The sequence below is a fragment of the Symphodus melops genome, assembly GCF_947650265.1.
Source record: "Symphodus melops genome assembly, chromosome: 16".
Lineage (NCBI taxonomy): Eukaryota > Metazoa > Chordata > Actinopteri > Labriformes > Labridae > Symphodus > Symphodus melops.
Window position 1 is genome coordinate 16,951,138 of NC_136706.1, and position 23,128 is coordinate 16,974,265.

A 23,128-nucleotide genomic window follows, 5' to 3' on the forward strand; every position below is an offset into this window, starting at 1 on the left:
GAAATTGAAAATATATCTTGCAATGGTAATTAAAAGAAATACATCACTGCAGATATTTTCATTCCTCTGCCTATTAGACTTTTGAGATCTGCACAGTGACATTTTCGGACTCACAGTTACTTCTTCAAGTTTTGGTAAGATTTCTTCAAACAGGGATGGAAGACATTTTCAGATCCTTTATTGGTTCAAGAGTAGAAAAACGGAGAAAAAGTTTGTTGATGACAGTTTAGTTTAGCAAAATAAAGTAAGAATAAAATACTGTTTAGGTGCCGGTGTGCAGATTAAAAAAGTCGAGCACAGTTTAAACCTCGTAAGAAGAGTTACGTGTAGTCAAACAGCAGATGTTTAAGAGATAAAATGGTATAACAAAAAAAGGTGAAGGAACTTTAAACATTACTTTTCAGAATTAAATCCAAATGTCAAGAAAACATTTCTGAATTCATTCCAAATGGTTTGCATAAAGAACAAAAATTGAGACTTCCTTTTCCCCTGTATTTTAAAACTAAACAGAGGTTAAGGATAACACTTGAAATAAACTTTCATACTGTAAAAAAAAAAGAATCCTTTTTTGATACACTTGTTTTATTGTATTGTATTGTGTTTTTATTCTTCCGCAAGGTGACCTTGAGTTTCATGAAAAGTGCCAATAAATAAAATGTATTATTATTGTTACCTGCACTTTAACCTAAAGTGTGACACAATTGTGCAGTTTCACCTTTGAAGAGTAATGAATAAACAATTCCACCCTAACTTTATTTTCCTCTATATGCCCGGCCTTAATCATGTCTGTCAAATATGAATTAAATACATCCTGCAATAAACTGATTCATAAGTCGATGGTTAAGTGCAACCAAAGTGTTAATGAATGATGTATTATAGTACTAAACTAACACTAACTAAAAATCTTTGATGAATTTCACCTTGTGCTGTAAAAAATAAATGCATGAGAAAAACACGCAGGGTTACTTCAGAAATATTTTATACAAAAATGATTGACTGGAATGCTTACATGTTGACAAAAACATTTCAAAGCAGTGACCAAAGAAAACACCAAATAATAAACGTTTCTATAATGGTTAACCGTGGTAATGACTTCATGATAGTGCAAGGGTTAGAAAATGTGGAAGTAAAAAATAAATAAATCAAAATGAACATAAATACAACTTGGCACAAGGAATGTTAATATTACAAATTGGCTATGTAACATTTCCCCTCTCATAAGAATAAACAAAACTATTTATTAGTCAGGGTTTATTAACTTTCACAAAGAGGAATGTGAATTTATCATTTCTGCAAGACAGTGATTGGTTTAAAAAAGAGCACACGCTGAGGTTCTCTTACAAATTTGACTTTCATCATCTCATCTCTAAATGAAATAAAAACTTAAAACGTATCATACATTACAACCATCACCATTATTTAAAGTGATTTCATCAGATTAACGGAAACATTCATAAAACACACAACACAAATATAACAGATGGCAAAAAAACCCCAAAAAAACACTGAACCTTATACCTAAAAGTGTTCATCATCGTCAAAGGTAACAAGTACAAAATATAAGGAGCATCACTTGGAAACATTATTTGACATCATGGTAGTCCTCAAAGCTAAAAACAAATACGAGAATTTAGAGAAAGCTTTTTTTTTTGTATATATTCTAAAATAAGGCCACTCATAAAAGAGTAGAAGAAAATTAAGCAGGAAGATCTACGTAAACCATGAGCTATTCTACACTCTGGATCACTTGAGTCACTAAGACGTTCATATTCAAATGCTCAAACATTCTTTTAGGAAAGATTGTTGCTATCTCTTATTTCTCTTTAGGATCAATAAACAGCTCAGTTGTAAGTTAAGGACGAGAGTTGTCAACTTTGTCGATATCTAAATGACATAAGACGGGTTGTTTGCTTATTCTGATGTGTGAAACTCTTCTTCTGTGGAACATTATACTGTATGTAAAGCAGCAACACATGCCTGCTACCAGTGGTATACACAACACTTTAAATCACTTTTTTTTTGTAAAGCACAGGTAACAAATAAATATGTATAAAAAATAAATAAAACGTTTGCAACATCATGGTTACACTAGGCCACATTAGCCAAGAGTTGGTGATGAAGCTAATAAATAAATGTGGCCTAAACAGAGTTCCCCTTTAACATACAGGGTGAATAGGAAACACAGATGATGTAACATTGCAAGGCACACATTTAACTGAAGAATTGTTGAGTTGAAGGGGTCAAATCAAGGGGTTTAAGTACCTTTCACTGAAACATGTGCTGCACAGGATCAACTTGTGTAACCAGCACACTATTTTAACAGCTTTACCTCCACTTCATTTATTAATGATATGACCCTAAAGTAAGACTGTGGCCAAGCAAAAACGTACAAGATTTTCACATTGTCTCAAAACCATCATAAGCAGATACAGAAAAGAGCATTCAAAAGACTTGTTTACTTCACTCATTCACAGTTTGCAGAGTGTAAGGCATTTAAAACAGGGCCCATGGTGAATGGTTCATGGTGGGGGGGGGGGGGGGGGGGGGGGGGGGGGTTTGCACGAACACACTGGGGAGGTGTGGGGACTCTTTTGGCAGTGCAGCGTGGCGTCTGCGTCAGACTGGTGAAGAGATGGGGTTTAAATATAAAAAGCTGTGAGTGCCTGGTGACACAGCTGGTGAGTGGGAAGGCTGACGGAGCTTGTGTATAAGTGGTTGTTTGCTGTACAGCAGGCTGTGTAAGTAATGTGACATTAAAAGTGAGTGTTGGTCCAAAAACACCCTGAGGGGAAATTTGACAGTGAGCCAATGATCTTGGCAAGGAGACAGCAGGTAAGACACTTTAAATACCTAATACAAAAGTTAACATTGCTTTTTATGGGAACTAATTCCCTGATTTTTATCAAGACTGTCACATGAGATCCCTCCTCTAATCCTGAAACTCAAAGGCCATCCCTTTCCGTCTCTCTCCCTCCTTCTCCTCCAGCTCTCCTCATCTGCCCTCCTCAGCTGAGCGGGTCTCCGATTTTAGTCTCACAAACTCCTTGGCCACGTCATCGTTGGAGCGCTGGGAGAGGATTCGCATGGCGGTGAGACCGGTGTCATCCATTTGGATGCGTTGGCCCAGTGGGCACCAGCACGCGCAGTTGCCCTTGACATCCTTTAATTTGATCACGGTCAGGCCGACGACTCTGTCGGCACGGCCAAAGCAGTAATCTTTGACGCAGACTTGCAGCTCATAGCACTCTAAGCCATCCTGGTTACCCAGAACACTGTGGAGACAGAACACAGTGATTTATAAATACTATTACATATAAAATTAAACTTACATTTTCTCTTCTTTGTTGTTAACATTCAATAGGACCAAAAGATTAAAGAAATCAAAGAGCCATTCATAATTAAAGAAAATTAATTCCTCAAAGATTTTATTTTGACTGATGGTCCTAAACCTGAATATAGTCACATTACGGTCATATTAGAGAGACACGTTTGGAATGAAAATAGAGGATGTCTGACAATTTGCTGTAAATTTGAATTGGATCGTTTTTTTTTTTTTTTTTGTTTGTCTTAATGTCTGATTGGCTGAGTCATTCAACAGTTTTGGAATGAGTCTGGTAAAGACAATGGTTAACATGAAGGATTTCACCCTGTGCAAGTGCGCATATTGACACTTGATTCTGTTGTTGACACTTTATCTTTGGTGAAATTTTAGTATACCTGCACTGTTGTTCTTTTACTGCTCTGTGTGCTTTTGAATTGCCCCCCTGGGACAAATAAAGTTTTTTTAATTGAATTGACTATCTCTGAAGACAGTAGAAGAGTGGGATCTGAATAGGGCTAATGACAAACACAAACTGTACCTGTAACACATGGATATGATGTGAAAACAGAAACTATTTTGTTTTACGGTAACATGACAACTTGTTCTTTAAATAGAATAAAAACATTCCTTCTATATTGATTATCAATCACAAACAAGTGTTGGGAGTACGTACAAATGGAAGGTCTCGTTAAACTTGGGAGACCAGCTGTTGTTCTTGGATTTGGTCTGAAATTTGCGCTTCTTGTCGCTGAGGTTTGGTCCAATCATGGAGATCTCCACGAAGGGTCGAAACATGCCGGATGTCTGCCACTTTAAGTCATTAGCTCCAATGACTAAATGTATAAAACCACAATAACACAGGACAAGACGGACAAAAAACAGAATCAGAGGGGGACATAATTAGATTCAAACCTTTTTCCTACAAATTAAACACTGTGTTATTAAAAGCTAACACAAACCTTTGGAGGTAACTTTTCGATCCCCCTTGGCAGGATTGTGCAAATCAATCTGGATAGACACCTCACCTATCGGCTTGTCTATGCCAGAACCTTGTTAAAAAGAAGAAAAAAACCCCAACACATTCATTGAGCTTACATTTAGCCAGGAAAAAAAGAAAGTCAACTTAAGGAGACGATATAGAAAAATAGATAAGCTTAAGGTTTGACCTTCCCAACCCCAAGTGGGTAATCTAAAGGGAAAAAAGGAGAACGGCTGAGAATAAAGAGGAGGGCTAGAAGATGAGTTCAATGAAACCTACCCCTGCTGGGCTGTATTTTTTCATTAGGAGTAAACCTAATACCCTTTCCATTGTGCACTGGCACACAGGCAGCACAGGAGATAAAGTGAAAGAAAGCAATAACATGTCACAAAATTCCATCTTAAAAAAACCCCCAACACATTGCACACAAGACAGGTGAAAAATGAAAGAGGTCGTATTATATACAGAGCCTAGTGCCCTCTGCTGGTAAAACATAGGAAATGCACTCCTGCTAAGCCCTCTTCGATGTGTCATGATGAGGCAGTGATCTGGACTACCTTGTGCATGCTGAGTGGTCACAAAGGTCTTGATGAGGGTGTCTGTCGTCTGGGTGTAGAGGGACAGAGCGTGGCGTAGTGAGGATAACTCTGGACTCTTCTCCAGGTAAGCCTTCTTCAGTCCACTGCCTCCTGCATGGAAATATTGCTGCAAAGGACATACATAATGAGTCAGCATTGAAGGCACCAGCAGAAACTCATGAACATGTTGGACGAGTTCTTCTTGTGGAAAAAAAAAAAGACCAGTGTGTTACCTTATGATCATAGAATAAAAACAAAGACAAGCAACAGCAGCAATGCCGATCTGAAATTTTCCTAGAATTATTTCTGATTGATAAAATCCATCCCCCATTTGGTCCACTTAATCTTTTACCGGTAAGCCCAATGTCACAAGCTTCTTTGTTTATTGGATGGGTAGGTGATGAAGCAAATGTGACCGACCCGCCCTGCAGCCTCATGAAACCCAAAGCTGCAGTATTAACTGACCTTGATCGTGTCCAGTGCCACGTCCATGACAGCACACTGCCTGGGAGACAAGCTTTTCGCCTCCCCTGCCATGTGATCCTGCAAATTGAAATGGAGAAGAGATGAGTTACAGCCCTAAAAAATCCATATTTTTTTCAAGCAGTAGTGAATTTCTCACAGCGTTATAAAGTGTTAACATACCTTGAGTTTTGAAAGCTGACCCAGTTCTTTTGCTGCTGAGAGAATCTGTGCACCCTGAACAAAAAACAAAACAAAAAAAGGGGAGGAATGATTTAGCGCCCTGTTAGCACTTTAAATGTCTTTTTGAAGTATCAATGGAAGCTGATTTAAACACAAACAAACAAAAGAGAGTGTTTTAATCTTACAAAGGTGTCGTTGCCCTGTGGTAGGACGATAGTCTTCTCCAGGCTGGTCATCACAATCCTCCACAGCTCCTTCAGAACACGCTTTAGCACAGTCTTCTCACATACAGTGGCAAACAGTGTCAGCCTGAAAATATGTTCAAGCAAACAAAAACAGATGAACTCAAGGTGATGCGATGATGGAAAACAAACGGTGCTTAGGTGGGTCAGCCTAGTCAAAGCTAGAAGTGGAATCTGACATCTAACGATTTATACAAGATCATAAGCAAGACAGTAGATTCATTTTCACTAGTTTTGTTTTGAGAATTTATTCTATGTTCAGAGCTGCAGTTTGGAATTGAGGAGAGGATTGTACAAGCAGAAGCATCCTCACACAGCTCACGTTGATGGCATAGGGAAGAGCTGTACCAAATTGAAATGAATCCCCTCACCTCCCGTCCAGAAAATCCATGAGTGGACGCAGCATGTTGTCAGAGTCGGCGTCCACCTGGTTTTTGTTGCTGGCGTTGAGAGGTCCCTTGATTTGGCAGAGCAGAGACGACATCTGTCGCATGCAATCATTAATCCGGATCTGGAAACTAAAAAAAGAAAGCAAAGAATTAGTCAGCAACAACGCATTTGGGTAATGATGTTCAAGTGAATATGCTTGTTGGTTGTGTACATGTGTCTCTGGGGATTTTGTATTTGTTTAAGGCTTGTGGATTACTCTACCTGTTCCCAAACGTTCTGCTGAGCTCGTCCAGCACATTGTTCAGTTTCACCTGAAGGTCGTTCAGTATTTCTCCGGCCTCGGTGTCCATCTTTAGAAAGACAGGCAGAAAGAATACAAGCAGCTTTTATACGTTTGTCCCACATAGGTCAAAATGGATCAAATCGAGAAAATGTCCCAAACTTTTTGAATGCAGATTTTCTCTCTGTAAAATTCAACTGGGGAGAGACGTATGTCGACGCAATGAACAATAAGAGACTAAACCTTCTGTTTATAGAAGACGTCAAATGTTCAACCCTTGGACAAAAACATCTACTTCTTAAGCTGCACAGCAAAGAAGTTTGAGTGCGAGATTTATAAAAAGAAAAAAAGAACGACAGTAACCAGCAGTTTGTGGAGCACTATGTTAAACTGAACGTGGTTATTGTGTTTTTGGGCACTGAAAAAAAATGAATTTTCAGTCGAATAACCACGACCCTATTTATAAATTAAACGGGAAAAGGAAAGAAAATACAGAATGAACACAGTGGAGAAAACCCACCTTTTTACCAGCCGTCTCCAACTTTCGAGAGAGAGCACATTGAAAAACAAAAAAAAAGTTTAATACTGCTAGAGACTTGTCTCACATATTCAGAGGCGAACAAACACAGGGTGAAGGAACAAGTAGGAGTGAAAGAGACATGAAATACCTCCAGCATACCTAACACAGGTATACTGCGGCATCATCTAAATAAGCACTGCCTGCAGGGAAGCTAGCTGGAATCATGGTGCTGGCTCATTAAGTCAATGATCTGAATGGTCATTTGATTCATGGCCTGTCAGAGTCCAATAGCACTATGCGTGAGGAGAGACTGAGACGAGGGGGGGGAAGGCTTCAGGGTGGAAAGTCAGCTGGGAATGGATGGTTTTCTGTTTGGAATGTGCAGAATGGGTTTCGTTATGCCCTGGACTCCGTTTGCCTGTGCATGATAACACTGATGAGTTTGAGGCTCACCTTCTTGTCTTCAAGTGCGTTTTCAGTCTACGGCAGCACAGAGAGGTGGAGGTAAACACAGGACAACCTCATTTAACTGATAAAGTCGTTCCCATTTTGGATTTTGATTGCATTTTTAATACGAGAGGGAAACCTCAAATGACCAATACCCATCACTGCACACAAGGTGCTTTTGCATGTACATGTAACGTACCTTTTCTACTGGGGCATCCGTCTTTGTGTGGAGGGAGAGTTTGATTTTTAAAAAGAGAAGTCAAAATTAAAAGCTGTCAAACAAAAAGCTCTGGTGCAACATAACCGGGGGGGGGGGGGGCTTCCTTTACAAACAGGCTCAAAACAACTCTTTACAAGATTTCTAACTGCAGGTTTTTAGGAGAGTTACAAACACGCAGAACACGGCACATATGGGAAGATATTCAAACTGGAAGGAGTATAACTTTTCAAGAACTTTGGCACCCACCTTTTCCTGATCAGTCTATAGCAAAAGAAAAATTTCAAAGGAAAAAAAACAAACAAAAACGAATTAAATGAACGGTACAAGAAAAAGTTCATGATAAAGCTTTTTTTTTGTAAAAGGAAATGAGTGACCAGTTTTGAGGAAAGGCCAGAGGAAAGAATAACCTTTAGTAGAAATCAACACCGATGATGGCACACAAAAACTCCACACTGAACACGAAGGGAGTGTACTGTTTCAGTTAAAATCACTGGTGACAGTGGGAGTATGAAAAGGGAGAGCAAAGAATGGCTCGGACTGAAATGCGTAACAAAACAACATTTGACCACCACAAACCTCAAGCTCAATTTTCACCCCTTCCACCCCTACTTCCTCCTCCTCCTCCTCCTCACTCTCCTCAAACTAGGAGGTGCAGTGAAAAGACAACAATTACATAAAGTCTGAAAAGCTACAGTAATGTCAGAAAGTCTTTTAATCAAAATGTACAAAGAAGCACAATTTCATTTGCGGAGTATATGCAACCATGCATCATAAATACATGCTTGCATATACATTGAACTTGCCTGCCATGCTAGCAATCTATTGTTGCGCTAGAAAAGAGAGGAGAGAACACCATTGTGACTTCGCTGTCTCATATTTTACTTGTAGAATGTTGTGAGTAGATATCGTGTAAAGATTTAGTTAAGACCTGAACTGGCTTTAGCTGGTTACACACTGCTATCATTGTCTTTTTTTATGTACTTTATTCATTCTCGTTTGTACTCTGTTGTTCTAGAGACATGCTTCTCACACACATGAACAAGCAGGACCTGTGGACAGGCATTACTGGAGAAATGTCAGAGTGCAGTGGCAGCCCGCAGGAGCCGTCCCCTGAGCTGGTGGAGGTTTGGTGCCTTGCTTAAGGGCAACTTGGCAGTGCTCGAGAAGTGGTGCACCTCTTCAGTTACCAAACCAACTTCCATATTTTTGGTATGCATCCCTCCGGTTGCGGACCCAAGTCCCTACAGACTGAGCTACTGTTTGCACTATGTATCTATTTGTGTTCTCTGTGCCACCAAACGATTAGACGACTGAAGAAAAGAGCATCAAGAGAGAGCAATACAGTGAGCTTGTCATGCCTAGCATAACTTTTTTAATTTATGGATAGTGTAATAGGGTATACTGTCAAAAGAAAAAAGAAAAAAAAAGAAAAAGGTAATTAAGAGGAACTACTGACAATGTGCCAGATCAGTTTCTTATAACACATTAACAACAAAGGCACAGCTAGTTCTAAACACTAGGGGAGAAACAGGTATGCGTTCTTAGCTTTCAATAACTGTGTTTAATGAGTTTTGCTGTGGGTATGCTCCAGTTTAAGATTTATTCAACACGTTTTCAGATTTTAGGGAAATTAGATTGGGTAAATACTGATCCAATAACCATTATATCAAAGCTTTTAAAGGTGTTTTTTTTTTCTATTAAAGAACACAATCATTCCAATGGTTCAAACAAACTTAAACGGCATTCAGTTGGAGGACTCAACTTGTTGGAACAATAAAGCACAGGCAGACAGTTTAGGGCTGCTGGATTAGGGCAAAGATCATAATGACGAGGGTCTTGATTGATATCGAGATCATGATTATTCAAGATTTCCATCAGATCTACATCACATGCCTGTATTGCACTTAAACACTTGAATATATCTAAAAAATACAAGTAATTAACTATTTATTTGAGGTAGAGCTGATAAAAAATAACATCAAACACTTTGAAACTATGATCACACATGACAAAACATCTGGACAGTATGAGCGCGACAGTAATCGTCTTAATCTCGATTATTATGTTTTCATGATGGTCAGAAGCCAAAATTGCAAATGAGAGTTGATTTATTGCCCACTAACTTCCAACAAACAACATATTTTCACTTCAACTCCATGATAACATGATGCGACAACACCCTGTGACTATCGTGACGAACTGTGGACCACACAGACGAATGCAATATAAAAAAATTACATAAAACACTACATCATTAAGTGCTTAACTACATTTCAAATATCCAATGGATCTCCTTCATTCGCTGTGTATCATTCTGGGTAGGTAAGAAGTCAGGTCCAATAAGACTACCTTTTAGATTGTTCTTAGTGAAGACAAATTGTCCTCTAACGTTTTTCCATGTCTCCAAGAAACATCAGCAATCCAGCAGATTTGTATTCACAAATCCATTGAAATATCTCAACACCCTGTGGATAAATTTGAGCTCAAACACACAATCACACTTTCACTGTCACTGTCTACGCTTTTACACCGCAAGTCACACCTACACATTCATATCCTTCTACACACTGATTGCTTGCTATGTAATATCATCCATCAAAAGTAACATATCCATTCACACCCTGCCACCAAATCAGTGGCTAAGGGTTTTGCCCAAGGACACATCGGACGTCTTAACAGGGGATCGAACCCTCAACCTTCCATATCAGGAAAAAAAACAAAAAACTCTACCAACTGAGCCACAGCCAACCTTCAATAACTGGATGGGTTTCTATGTAATGTACTTCAGCACTTCGTTTCGGACTTATCAACCGTGGCTGGAGTTAAATGTTGAAACTCTAAAAGAAAAGAAAAGTCACCAGACTAAAGCTACTGTTCATGCTAGAGAGGCTTGTTTGTCTATGTAGGTTTACGGATCTAGAAGTCTCTCAACATCACTCACTACTACAGAGAAATCTAATCTGCTACCATCTACGCTGCCCACCAGAGTCTTTGCTTCCTCTTCCATGGTAACGACCTGCTGTGCGAACCAAAGGGAAGAGGAGTCACAAGTGTAATACTCTACATATTGAGGTGAATTACAGAAATGTTAACACCATGTTGGAAACCTACCTCTTCCTCTCCTGCCTCCTCCTCCTCTTCCTCCACTTCATCTTGCTTTAGTTGCAAAGTGAACACACTCATTAAAACTTCTGCTACAACTTTAAACAGCTACGAAACAGCTAGTGGACTTAGCACTTCTAAAACATAGTGTATTCTATTCAAGTTCAAAGCTAAGACGAGGTTACAGGTGACTGAGGAGCAACTGACTGTCCTTCAGTAGCTACGCTAAGAAAACTACAACAGAGGACATGGTTCAACGTAGTCTCTGTGTTAATATCCTCGAGCCTATAAGACAGTACAGGGTCTAACTCCTCAGACGTTACTGATCTATTGTAGCCTAGCTCTAACAGCCATCTACTCCTACTTCATGGTTAAAACAACCGTGACTGTACATACCCGCGCTTCTTCTGTTGCTGTCTGATTTACAGGGGACAAAAACACGACTGTTGTACAAGTGACCAATCCTAAACATCTACTGTTATCGATCCAGAGAGGAACTTCAGTGGGGTTTAGTTGATTCAAAATGAATGGCTCATAAATATGAACCAGCAATGTCAATACAAGACGATGACTTCCGATTAGTTGGATTACAACGGCTGCATAGGTTTCTTGTCGTCCACGCCTCCATCTTTAAACATACCTGTTTGGCACCCATCGACTCAAACATCTTCTCCAGCTGAATTCTTAACTGCTGCACATTATTCAAGAGGACACATGGCTGCAAAGAGAGACAGGACAAAAAAAAAGAGAGACAAGAGGGTTGGCTGACATGAAGCTGGACCTATTCAGAATTTAAAACTGATACTAAATCAAAGGTTAAACCTTGAAGACAGAATTGAAAAAAGAAGACACAAGTCTAATCTGAACTTTGCTTGGGTATGTATTTTGTAAAATGAACACAAGGTGTAGGTTCTCAGACATCCAGGTCATGGTACATTTGAAGCTTGTTCCCAAGCCAACTGGCCTGGTGGAAGATCTTGAAGACATTTTTCCACTGAAAGGCTTCTTCAGCGCTAAACTATCTGGTGGACGGAGCTACAAATTGAAGCCTCAAGTGGCTCACTAGCATGCTAATGATCAAGGATGGCACACATCCAAAAATCCACAGAGGCTTACATTTCTAGCTCCGTCCGCCAGATAGTCTAGAACCGAAGAAGGCTTTTGGAGTAGAGGTGAAACATCTTCCAAGATATTTAACCAGTCCAGTTGCCTTTGCATCAAGCTTCACATTTAACACAAAGTCATGAGAAGAACTAACTCAACAACGTGTTGGCCTCTAAAAGACAACATGTTTGTGATACAGAATTTATAACAGTACAAAAATAATGAAAACCCCTTTGAGGTGCTGAAACTTACAATCTTCTCCTTGTCAATGTAAGAGGGGAAGCTTTTGGTCAGAATGGCACTGTATTGAAGAAGAACTTTGGCAATGGTCTGTGAAGATGAAGAGGAAGAAATACATGATCACTTTGCACAACATGACACACGTTTAAAATCTATTAAATTATTTACATAAATGGATGGAATACTAAAACAGCAGATAACACAGCACATTGACACTTTTTGGAAATATTTATGAAAGACCAACTTGTTCCCCAATTCCATTATTTGAAACGTTTGTTATTTTGTGTATTTCCTCTGCATGCATGAAAGCAAAATCCGATGACACGACTGTTCTGTTCCTCTGTCCCAAAGCAGGGGAATATTATCCCTTTTTTTCTTTTCTTTAAATATCATACAATCCCTCTCGACAGAGAGAAGCGTAAATTCCAAATAATCTGTGACAACCGACGATAGCATGTGAGATCCAAATCCACATGGAGCTCTGGCCTTACCTTGGAGAAGCGGCGGCTGTACTGAGCCAACACGTTTGGATCAGGACACTCCAGTTTCCTGATGATCTCGAAGCTCTGGTTGAGCTGGGTGAAGATGTCCACCACGGAGCACGAGAACAGAGCGTGCTCAGACGTTTGCTGGAACTATGCCAGTGTGGGACGGGGTGGAAACACACAGACACAGAAATCAAAATAAATACGAGCCTTTTTTTTTTTTCATATCCATTTATCATGGTTAAAAAAAAATCTCCACAAGCTGTTGAACTTTTTAAAAGCGCAACATGCGAATACTGTGCATCTCTAAATATGGACTCAGCAATTTGATCTATCTCAATAAATGAAAAAAAAAAGAAAAAAAAAAGAAAGGAACCAAATCTAAAAACTGATTAGAAGAGGAAACATTCTGTTTTCTTACTCCATCTTTTTTGTCTCTCTCAAGTGCTCCATGCATAAACTCCATGGACACGTCCTCATTTTCATCCAACCACTGGAGCACAAATTGTACGAACCATCTACACGGGGAAGAAAAGACAACAAAATAATTATTTGAAAAAGTTATTTTAAAGTCTGACTTTGTTCATTCATTGTTCTTGTACCTGAGCTGAGGTGCAATCAATTCAATAAACATATTCAAAAGGGAAGCTATTCTAAAAGAATCATAACGTAGCTTCAAGTGAATGCGTTTCAAACACTTACGATGGGTAGTCTGGGACAACCCCATTGAAGTTGGGCAGCTCCTTGACATATTCGTTGTAGAGCCACTTGATCTTGAAGTGCATGTTCATGTAGTCGGTGCTCTTACACAGGCGGTGCTTCTCGTGCTCTGCAGACACAAAGACATCAAAGAGCCTGTGAGCATTGGGATGACTTAGACATAGAGACTCAGGCCATACGCAGATGTTGATTGTTAGGAGGATGGTATCAAGGGAATCTGTGCTGTAACTCATTAAGTCAGCTTTAAGGCGGGTTTATCTGTTGTTATCTCTCCGCTGTGTTTGTTAATACTTTACTTTTCAAGGTTTTCTATTAGAGGCTACACAAATAATGGAGGTGCAAAAGAGTAGGATGGGGCAATATATAGGGATTTAAGATGTATTATTTAATCATTTTGTAATTAAACTCAGGAGGTAACAGAAACGTATCACAGCACAGGTTCAAGTTTGTAAAGTAAGATAGACAATGAGACACGCGTCGGTTTTTGTAGCTGCAAGGGGAAAACATCAACAGGTTTTGTGTTGGCTTCTGATTATCACCTGGAGTACAGGAGCAGTGTTTTTGTTGCTAAATTCTCTCTTTCTTATCCTTCCACCCTAACTCAACAACAACACACCTACATGTTTGTGCATGTGTGCGTCAGCCTTTGAGTGTGTAGCATGTTCAACGACAGGCAGTGACATTTTATTTCCCCATCGAGGGATTAACAAAGCATTTCTTCGACTAAACATCTTCTCTGATGGTTTTAGGTTTCATAACAAACAAGACACTTACCAACAAACTAAACTGATTTTATTATTAATCCAGTCAAGGATTAACTTGCACTATTCTTTAACATCAATATAAGAGTCATGACAAACTTTTTTTTTTTCCTTAAACAATGGCTGCATAAAGCGAATGTATTTAAGTCTTAATCTTCAAGCTACGGACTAGCCTTAAAGAAAGTAGAAGGAGAATTTTGCATTGCCCACAAACAGAAAATAGCTCAGCTCGAACCAGGCTGGCAATGACTTACTTTTTAGTGACCTACTTAAAATGAGGTCAGCGCTAACATTTTAGCAGTCAAAGCCCTCTATGGTTGTAAATCTCTCTGGACTTATTCCATCTCTGAGCACATTTCACTCACTTTTTTTTAATGCAAATTGAAAGTGAAGGGACTGCAGTGTCAGTGGTGTAGTATGAGAACCTGATATTTCACAGCCCAAAGTCTATGTAGGGGATTCATTTTGAGGAAAGGGCCGGGATAAAGGCCGACTTCCTCTGGGAACTGGAGCTGCTCTACTGTACAGCACATAACAGCAGTGAAAACTCACAGAGAGTCCCCTGGGAGACATAAGCAGCTTTGAAACTCTGCACAGTTATTATGTCACTCTTTCACACTTCTTTGCAATTGAACCAATTGTACCCTAGAATTTTCCTTCTTCTTGAGCCATTTCAAGTTCAGAATAATGCTTCTGTGATTATATGGTGGGGCTGACTGTGTGGAAGAACAAATGTATGTAAGGACCATCATATATTACTACAGCAGGGTATTGGCAAGCCCACCCTGATACTATATGATACAATACCTAATGCAGTAGTTTGCCATACTCCACTTAAAGTGGAGATTAGAAAACACGTTGCTGTGTTGTAAGTCGAAACTATCTTTTTCAGAATTCTCAATCCATTTACCGGTAATTAACATATCGAGTTTCACAATACCAACATGTTAAACTTTAGGACAGCCCTGTCCGTATTTTGGGTTTTCTCACCAAGTTTCTGTATTTGTCTGGGACATTTCTGTGGGTCAGTTATTGTGCAGTACTGTAGAGATTAGAGCCAGGTCGGGACTGAACGGAAAATGTTGTCATCCGAGTTACATCCCTGTCTTTGCGGTTTGTCTGTCTATAACAGACACTTACGTAATTTGTACATCTTCATTTTAAGGACACTACTCTGTTGTAGCTGTGTATCTTTCTGAGTGATGGGACACAGAGACGCAGCGCTCAAATGAAGAGCAGCTTGTTTCCCATAAATCAAACTCCTTGTTTATTCAAAGCTGTAGAGAAACGTTTTAGTCTAGCTGTTTTGAAACAATCACAAAATAACATCCTATTTCTTTCTTTTGGGGTCAAGCATGCGAAAAGCAGCATCTACAGGTAAGGAGGTCAATGTCATCACAAGAATTTAAGGGGGAAAAAAAGGACATTTATATTATAATGAATAGGTTGATGTGGGGGGCAGGGGAATCAATACAGTATTGTAAAAACAAAAACATGTAATACCATGCTGTAAGACACTGGTGGAAGCCATTTATAGAAATCATTTCTTCTGAATTTATTGACAGTGAAAAACACAACAGATAATTATTCAGAAAAAACCTGAAACCTAACTGTGTGTGATGGCAGACTGACCATGAATGTGACCTACCTTCCATGGCGTACTTCATGTCTTGAGCATACAACGTCCACATGACCTCTGCTGACACCTTCCCTACATTCAGCTCTTGAGGGAATCTAAAGGAAAGGCAACGTTTTTGACAAATATGACGTGAATCCGACCAAAACACAATACCAAACCAATACCAATATCTCTGAAGCAGCCAGATCACGTGTTATGAACAAGTAGCAGAAACTGCCTGCATCGATTCATTCAAAGCTCTGCATAATGTTACATCTTACACGAGAAAAGAGGAAGGAGTTGTGTGTAGTTCACTTACTGGTTGAGTACAGGTGTGTAAGAGTTCCTGTCCTCTTCGATGATGGAGACAATGAGCATGATGAGTTTGGGCCAGAAGTCCAGGTTCTTGATGCTTGGACCCTGCTCTTCCAATGGGAGCTCCTCTTTGCTCTAGATAAGAACACAACAGTCAGTCTCTAAAAAATACACTGCAACAGGGTTAAAAGCAATCAAAACAATCAACTCCAAATCCATGTACGACACTGCATACTATCATCCCACACATACAGTTGGTCAGAGAAGATTCTGATAAAGTATCTTTAGATAAAGAGTGGGACTTACAGTGTCCATAGGCTGGTACTGTCTGCTGTACAGCTCATGGCAGTTATTGAAGATATAGTCATATGTGGAGTTGAGGCAGGCCTTGACACAGTCCCTCACCACTTGGCTGGCTCTTGGTGGAGACTGTAGTTCCTGAACCTAAACACCAGATTGGGAGAGAATGACTGCTAAACCCGGATTGCACTGCATAAAAATGGTTCTGTGCAATCAAGAAGTAAAACCATCAAGTACAGTGTGTCCTAAAGAGGCAACTCTCCGGCAAGACATGGAAACATGTTCAATAAGAAAAAAGACACCATTGAACTCACTTCTGATTACCATTAGAGGAGAACAACAGTACAAATTTGAAACCCGAAACACTGTAAACTACCTTCATCCTGAAGAAGGTGATGCTTGTTAGAAGATCCACTGTGGATTTTAAATCCTGCAGGCGATCCTTGTTGCTCGCAGGGAAATTATTCTGCAGAAGGGGAGGGGGGAGGTTTTATTGCAAACTAGAATAAATAACCCTTACAGGCATACAGCATGGAAATGTCAATTTTAATTCCTGTTTAAGAATGAAAGTTAGAGATGGGGCAGATCCAATCTTATATCAGTATCAGGTCCAATATTGACAAAAATGTACGGATTGGATATTGGACTAACTCGCACAGTCACCCTGAGGACGTTCATACTGAACTGTAAGAAGTGTTTACAAACCATCAACATCAAGACATTCAGACAAGATGGAACAGCTCCTTCTATATGATCTAAATTCTTACACTTTAAAAAATGTCATTTGAAACCAGTTGTTGCTGCTTCCTTCCGTTTGTGTATGTGAAGCCAGCACAATGTAATGCCTGGTTTAACACAGCTTTGTGTAGCCTAACACATAATACTGTCATTAGTTATGATAATAAAAACATCTGAATCAGTATTGGTAGCGGTAAACGTGTATTGGAATTGGATTGGAACATTGTTTATGTTGCCGTTGGCAAACACCATCAACAGGAGCAGAAGAATATTGGTCCATGTACGGACAAACAGGTTTATGGATCACGATCAAGAAAAAAATCCCAGAGAAATACTACGACTTAATACTGAGAGCTAATAAATAAAACATAATTACTGCGCGTTGACTTTTCCTTTCTAACATCAGTCACACATGGCGGTGGTAGTAATAGTGTAATATAACAATCTTACCCTGTAAGTGGAGAGGTCAATGCGCAAGGAGTTGTGCAGCTGATCTAAAAGCTTCACAAAGCGCTCTTTCTGCAGGGGGGTTAAAAATAAAAAAAAATAAAAAATTAATGAGATCCAAAGTGAAGGAAATACTAACACAGATACGTACAACAAAGAGAAGACAGAATATGATTATATCTAACCATTAGAAAAGAAAGATAGAAGGCAAGAAAGACTTGTGTCTCTGTGTGTGTGTGTGTGTGTGTGTGTGTGTGTGTGTGTGTGCGTGCTTGTGTGCGTGCATTACAAATACAAACCCCAAAATTGGTGGCAGCAAAGCGGTCTGAGGCGGACACATTGGTAGAGGCGGTTGTGTGGGCGTAGAAGGCATTGATATTGGCCAGCAGGGTGCTCATCACTGCAGGGACACCGGGACACATGTACTTGGACGAAAGACAGGCAAAGTGCCTTAAAAAAAAAAGCAGAAGCAAAAATTAAGAAAGAGACAGGTAGCATGTCTACTGCTCCTCCCATTTGTCAAGCATCAAAGCAAACAAGACCGTCTATTACCAGAGACATGAGGATCTAGCGAAACAATGTTCCACTAGACTGTGAATAGCTGGGTCTTTATTTGTTCAGCACTTATTCTCTTTAGGGGCTGGTTTTCACCTTATGATCCCGATAAGGAACAGTTATTCCATCTGCCCATCACCTCGCAGCTAAAGTATGGATGGCTCCATGTGCGACTGTGAAATATGGGTTCAGCTGCGAGGCATGTGGATGACATTTGACAGGGACAAACCCCTTCTGAGCCCGATCAGAATTGATTTACCTCCTCTTGGAGGACAACATGCGAAGGGCAACAGCTCTGACAGGCAGGGGGAGCAAAAAGAAGAGTGAGGAAGAAGAAGAAGGGGTGCAAAGAGGGTACAACACATGGACATAAAGAGACAGAGCCATGGATGTGAACCCTTTTTGTGTGTGTGTGTGTGCGTGTGTGCGTGTGTGTGTGTGTGTGTGTGTGTGTGTGTGTGTGTGTGTGTGTGTGTGTGTATGCGTTTCCATCTCAGACTCACGTCATTGCTTGGTAGATTGATTCAATCCCGTAGCGCATGGCAAACTCGTCCACTACCTCCTGAGCTACATCATCAAAGTAAACCTTCCATGCGTCATCCCCACGAGCTTCGGGGATTTTGACCACGCCTTGGCCAAGCACATCAGTCCAGTGATGGAACAGGTTCTGCAGGGAATATGAAAAAATTAGTAAATGCCACTTAAATAACCATTTGAGGTGGACTAACTATTATAAGCCTGTAGCCTATGGTTCTCACTCCTATTCCCATCCTTTGTAAACCTCGGAATATTGGAAAATAATATTTCTATAAAGCAGTTTTTACTTAACTAATTTTTTTTTTTTTTTTTAATTCTAATTCTATCCAAAAAAACATTAAAATCATTTGTCAAGTTATTTTCTATTTTCTAACTAGATTCCAAATAAAAAGGTGTGTGCACTTTTAATCCCATGGGAGGTAATAATCTTTGGCCATCTTAAAACTCAAGTTAAGGTATAAACATTTAAGACGATCAAATCGGTCAAAAGAAAACACTTTTGCAAAGATGCATGCAAAAGAGTGACAACTTTGTAAAATAAATCATGTATAGCAGTGATATTGTATTGAAAATGCAATCATTATCTGTTTTAAAACAAATTACACTTCTGATGAGATACAGTTTGAAAGAGACCTGAAATGGAATAACGTAACCCTATATGGCTTCTATGGGATCAAATACCTCATGCAAACAGGTGTACTGGACGTGATAGGGGGCCACTTTCTCCTCTCCTTTGATCTCTACGTTGATCTGGAGGCGAATGGCCCCTGACACGGCCGACTTGTCCGTCCTTTTCTCTGTAATCAAACACAAGCACACACATTCTTGAATCAGAACTGGATTGGAATGTGAAACCAAAGACACCTGTAACAAGGTCTGTTAACACAACACTAATTACAGGCTATTAGCGTGGCAGCTCTATTGTAGGTGGTTTAGCTGCTACAGCTTGACAGCAGCTCAGAGCCAGCAATGCTAATAGAAATCCTCCAGCAGATAGACAAGATAGTGAAGAAGACAATGGCAGTGGGTTGTATAGATCTGTGCCCCGATCACAGAAGACACTTAAGCCTCTCGAGGGGTGGAGGGCTTGGCCATGCGCCCCTGCTATTTTCCCTGACAGGCTCATCATTAGGGGTAATTTGTACATGTCGGAGGAGCGGTCGATTTCCGACTAGAGTGCTGCTGCTTGATAATCACACATCAGGAAGAGAAAAGGGACAGAGACAGGAGGGGAGGGGCACTTTGGAGAAAATACAGGAAAGAGATAAGAGAAGAAGAAATGTTGTTTAAGGTATAGAGCATATTCAATGACTGATTCTAAATCAGGCACAAAATCTTATGACACCTAACTAAAGCAGTTTTGGTGTACATGTACAATAATTGAAAGAGGTATCTCATTGAGCTGCTTATCTCCTCAGATTTATATGCACATTTATAGTAAGTGAAAGTGTCTTACTGTTCAAGTGACTGATTTATTATTGCTACAGTGATGTCAATTTGTGCACTTCAATCAAGTAAAATTGGACGTCATTTAATATGAGACGATGTCTTGGGTTAGTAAATCTATCAGTTAACGTCCAGGGAGGGTTTGTGGACCTACAACGAGTTGATGTCTTGATAAAAGCTCTTTCACAGCATCCCACAACACAGGAGACAGATTCTCACAGGGAGATACTAATTCACTTATACAACACTGAAGCATACTTTATCTTCAAAGCCACTCTTATCTGCACTCTACAACAAGTGCTTATAGAAAATAAAAAAATAAACAAAAAAACGACCCAATTTATCAGCTTATGTGTTTTTGTAAGTGTCTCTATTCTGGCCTGCACTGATTAAATATCTTCATACTCAGGGGGATGGTACAGAGGATTATCATGAAACAAGTTTTATTTCTAGGAAAAGGGAACAATTGCCAGAAATAACAAAGGGACTTCATAAACAGAGCTCTCAGGGTAAAGCCACTGTTCTCATGGTGGCTAATATGGATCTCAGGGCTAATCATCCCCATTGTTCAACTTTACAAAGTGCAAACAAGACATGAGAAATGTAGGTCAAACAAGCCACTGACTGGTTTAACTGAACACAGAACTCTTAGCAACAAAAACAAACACATTATGTGTTTATTTAAACAGTTGGAGTTTATTCACTTACAGGCAGGGGAGGAAAATCATAAAAGGAGGAATGTATTTCTCCCAATGCCACGAAAACAGAGACTTTTTATTTGGTCTTTTCTTGATGACATAGGTTTTGTTTCCCACCAATTCAACACTGACGGTGTTACAGTACATGCAGCTATAAAAATCATTGGCTACAGCATTATTGGTTCTGAGATCGATTTAGTGACTGTACGTTTTTTTTAAACTGTGTGGGCTTTATTCATGCACACTACAGTCTCAAAATATAACACTATAACAGGCCATTGTAATCTACTATATAGGTTTGCAAAAACAGAACACATCTTACTCCAAAAAAACAGCATACTGACCCAGGTTGTACCAGACGTCCATTTCTCCGCTCAGTGTTCGGACTTCTATTATACTTTGGCCCAAGAAATCATCAGATTCCCTCTTCAGACGCTGCTTCACCCTCGACTTGATGTCATCATCCTCGTCCCAAACGCGCACTTTGATTCGGTCCGAGGAATTGTGGCACTCACTGGCACAGAACAATTATTAACATTAGTGCAGACTAATAAATGAACGAGATGGAAGTTTTTATGATTAACAGGACAAATGTTACTTAACTCGAAAAACTTTGGTTCAAAGAGCTCAACGCTCACATTGACTTAACTCAGCTCATCGCTAATACACCTTATGGCCTTCTTTAACAGGTACTCATATCATTGTGAAGAACATTGCACATAAAGGATAGACGGACATTTTGGTCAAAACTGTAAAGACTTACAAATGGAACTTCTCCTCCCAGACAGGATTGAGGTTGCCATAAATGGTCTTGGTTCTCTTCTTAGTCTTTCCCACCTGAACAGTCACATAGGGATCACTGGATCCTGTTTTGTCCTTCGCCTGAAGTCCTTGGGCACAAACCACTATTGCAATGACGCAGAAACAAAAAGAAAAAGACCAAACATCAGCCTGAACAATAATCACATGTTAGACTAATAAGACCCACAGGACAGAAGTCTTGGTTGCACTTTAGTGAATCGGTTTTCCGTTGGTGGGATACCTGTGATGGTGATCTTGGCTGACCACTTTGAGGTGCCGTCCAGTACACTCTGCTTGATGGTCTTCATCTGCTGTGCATGGGTTGCTTTGCTGATGACGTACACTTCTCTGATAAGTTCAAAGATCTCTGGTTTGTTTCTTTCCCTGATCTTCATCCTGTCCTTCATAGCCATGATAATGTTTTGAGTTCGGTCTTCAGCTCCATGCTTGGAGCTTTTCTCCGCAGCACCTAAACATTTGACAAAAGTTACAATACAACATTTTCTCTTTGTTGGCAAGGCATTTGAGGACTTGCTTCAGCGTTAAACATTTTGTCAATTAATGAAACTTTTTCAGTGTGAGGAAAGATGCCGAATAGGTTGTTTTGACTGTGCATATATACAGGACTTGTGACAATACGTTTTTTATAGCATTCATAAGATTAGTACTCACGCTGTAGGCAGTCCGCATTCAGCAGCTCTTGGCACTTTTCATGGCACTTTACCCCACACTCAGAGCAACGCATGCCTTGGCGGGCTATTCCCCACAGCAGCCCCTCACACTCATAGCAGTATGTGGGAGTGGTGGCAGTCCACACCTCAAAGTTATGGGGTGTAGTGCAGGATATAGGGTAGATAAGCGCCTGCAGGGTCTTCTTGTACACATGGTTTTTCTACAGAAAGCAGATTACACTCAACTTAAAAATATGAATCTTTTTTTTTGTAAAACTGAAGATATAATTTCACAATGTTATACTCACCAGCTCCTCATCTTTGATGGAGGACCGTGCAGCCATGGCGGATGTGATTCCTGCCTTCCTGGCTTGGACAAGTGACTGAACAACAGGTGACAGAGGAAGGTTAAAAATGTATAAACGGACTTACAACCCACAACCAAGATCACCTCAAAGATATTTCATTACAATAAAGGTCAGTGTTGTTAAAAAGTCGCCCAGAGGTTGTGAGAGTGGTAAGTAGGGTTATCGTAGCATTTTTCCCCATTGATGAAATCTTAACAAATGATCAGTAAACATGAGGATGTTAGGGCTCAGGGATTATAGGATTATAACTGAAAAAGGAAAAAAAAGTTAAACTAGTATGAATTCTATAAAATGAAAACAAAACCGATACCCACAAAATTTGTGGGAATGTTAGTAGGGCCCGACCGATATGAGACCTTAGAGTCTGATACCGATATTAGGGAGAGAAAAAAATGTATACCGATATATTGGCTGACATCTTTCTTCAATCTATCTTTTCGAGATAAATATAGATAAACACATTCATTGTGTTTATCTCTCGATTGCAGCACTTGTGGAAAAGACATTTCGTGAAGAATAGACGGTCACTCAACTGGAAAGTAACTGCACATGAACATGCATCACCGTTTCACACTCTGGAGGGTGATAACACTTGTTAT

At 39.8% G+C, this 23,128-nt stretch overlaps 1 protein-coding gene across 2 annotated transcripts in view; it reads right to left on the bottom strand.

The window, feature by feature from the left end:
• Positions 1 to 2,543: 2,543 nt before the first annotated feature.
• The window catches only part of LOC306836521 (protein unc-13 homolog B-like), a 67,722-nt gene continuing 47,137 nt past the window's right edge, over positions 2,544 to 23,128 (bottom strand). Inside the window, exons 13-40 of one of the 2 annotated variants that reach the window (XM_079363645.1) lie at positions 22,470 to 22,544; positions 22,163 to 22,382; positions 21,732 to 21,959; positions 21,453 to 21,594; positions 21,034 to 21,203; positions 19,227 to 19,342; positions 18,512 to 18,675; positions 17,753 to 17,903; positions 17,457 to 17,525; positions 16,645 to 16,734; positions 16,275 to 16,412; positions 15,973 to 16,103; positions 15,684 to 15,769; positions 13,257 to 13,383; positions 12,976 to 13,072; positions 12,561 to 12,704; positions 12,082 to 12,159; positions 11,366 to 11,443; positions 6,418 to 6,506; positions 6,138 to 6,284; positions 5,710 to 5,833; positions 5,525 to 5,578; positions 5,345 to 5,422; positions 4,859 to 5,006; positions 4,581 to 4,637; positions 4,282 to 4,371; positions 3,996 to 4,155; positions 2,544 to 3,272 (exon numbers count right to left, since the gene is read on the bottom strand). In XM_079363645.1, the coding sequence (XP_079219771.1) occupies positions 2,993 to 3,272; positions 3,996 to 4,155; positions 4,282 to 4,371; positions 4,581 to 4,637; positions 4,859 to 5,006; positions 5,345 to 5,422; positions 5,525 to 5,578; positions 5,710 to 5,833; positions 6,138 to 6,284; positions 6,418 to 6,506; positions 11,366 to 11,443; positions 12,082 to 12,159; positions 12,561 to 12,704; positions 12,976 to 13,072; positions 13,257 to 13,383; positions 15,684 to 15,769; positions 15,973 to 16,103; positions 16,275 to 16,412; positions 16,645 to 16,734; positions 17,457 to 17,525; positions 17,753 to 17,903; positions 18,512 to 18,675; positions 19,227 to 19,342; positions 21,034 to 21,203; positions 21,453 to 21,594; positions 21,732 to 21,959; positions 22,163 to 22,382; positions 22,470 to 22,544 (3,531 nt within the window). In that variant the 3' untranslated portion in view covers positions 2,544 to 2,992. The remainder of the gene's footprint in view (positions 3,273 to 3,995; positions 4,156 to 4,281; positions 4,372 to 4,580; positions 4,638 to 4,858; positions 5,007 to 5,344; positions 5,423 to 5,524; positions 5,579 to 5,709; positions 5,834 to 6,137; positions 6,285 to 6,417; positions 6,507 to 11,365; positions 11,444 to 12,081; positions 12,160 to 12,560; positions 12,705 to 12,975; positions 13,073 to 13,256; positions 13,384 to 15,683; positions 15,770 to 15,972; positions 16,104 to 16,274; positions 16,413 to 16,644; positions 16,735 to 17,456; positions 17,526 to 17,752; positions 17,904 to 18,511; positions 18,676 to 19,226; positions 19,343 to 21,033; positions 21,204 to 21,452; positions 21,595 to 21,731; positions 21,960 to 22,162; positions 22,383 to 22,469; positions 22,545 to 23,128) is intronic. The other variant, XM_079363646.1, reaches the window with a different exon arrangement.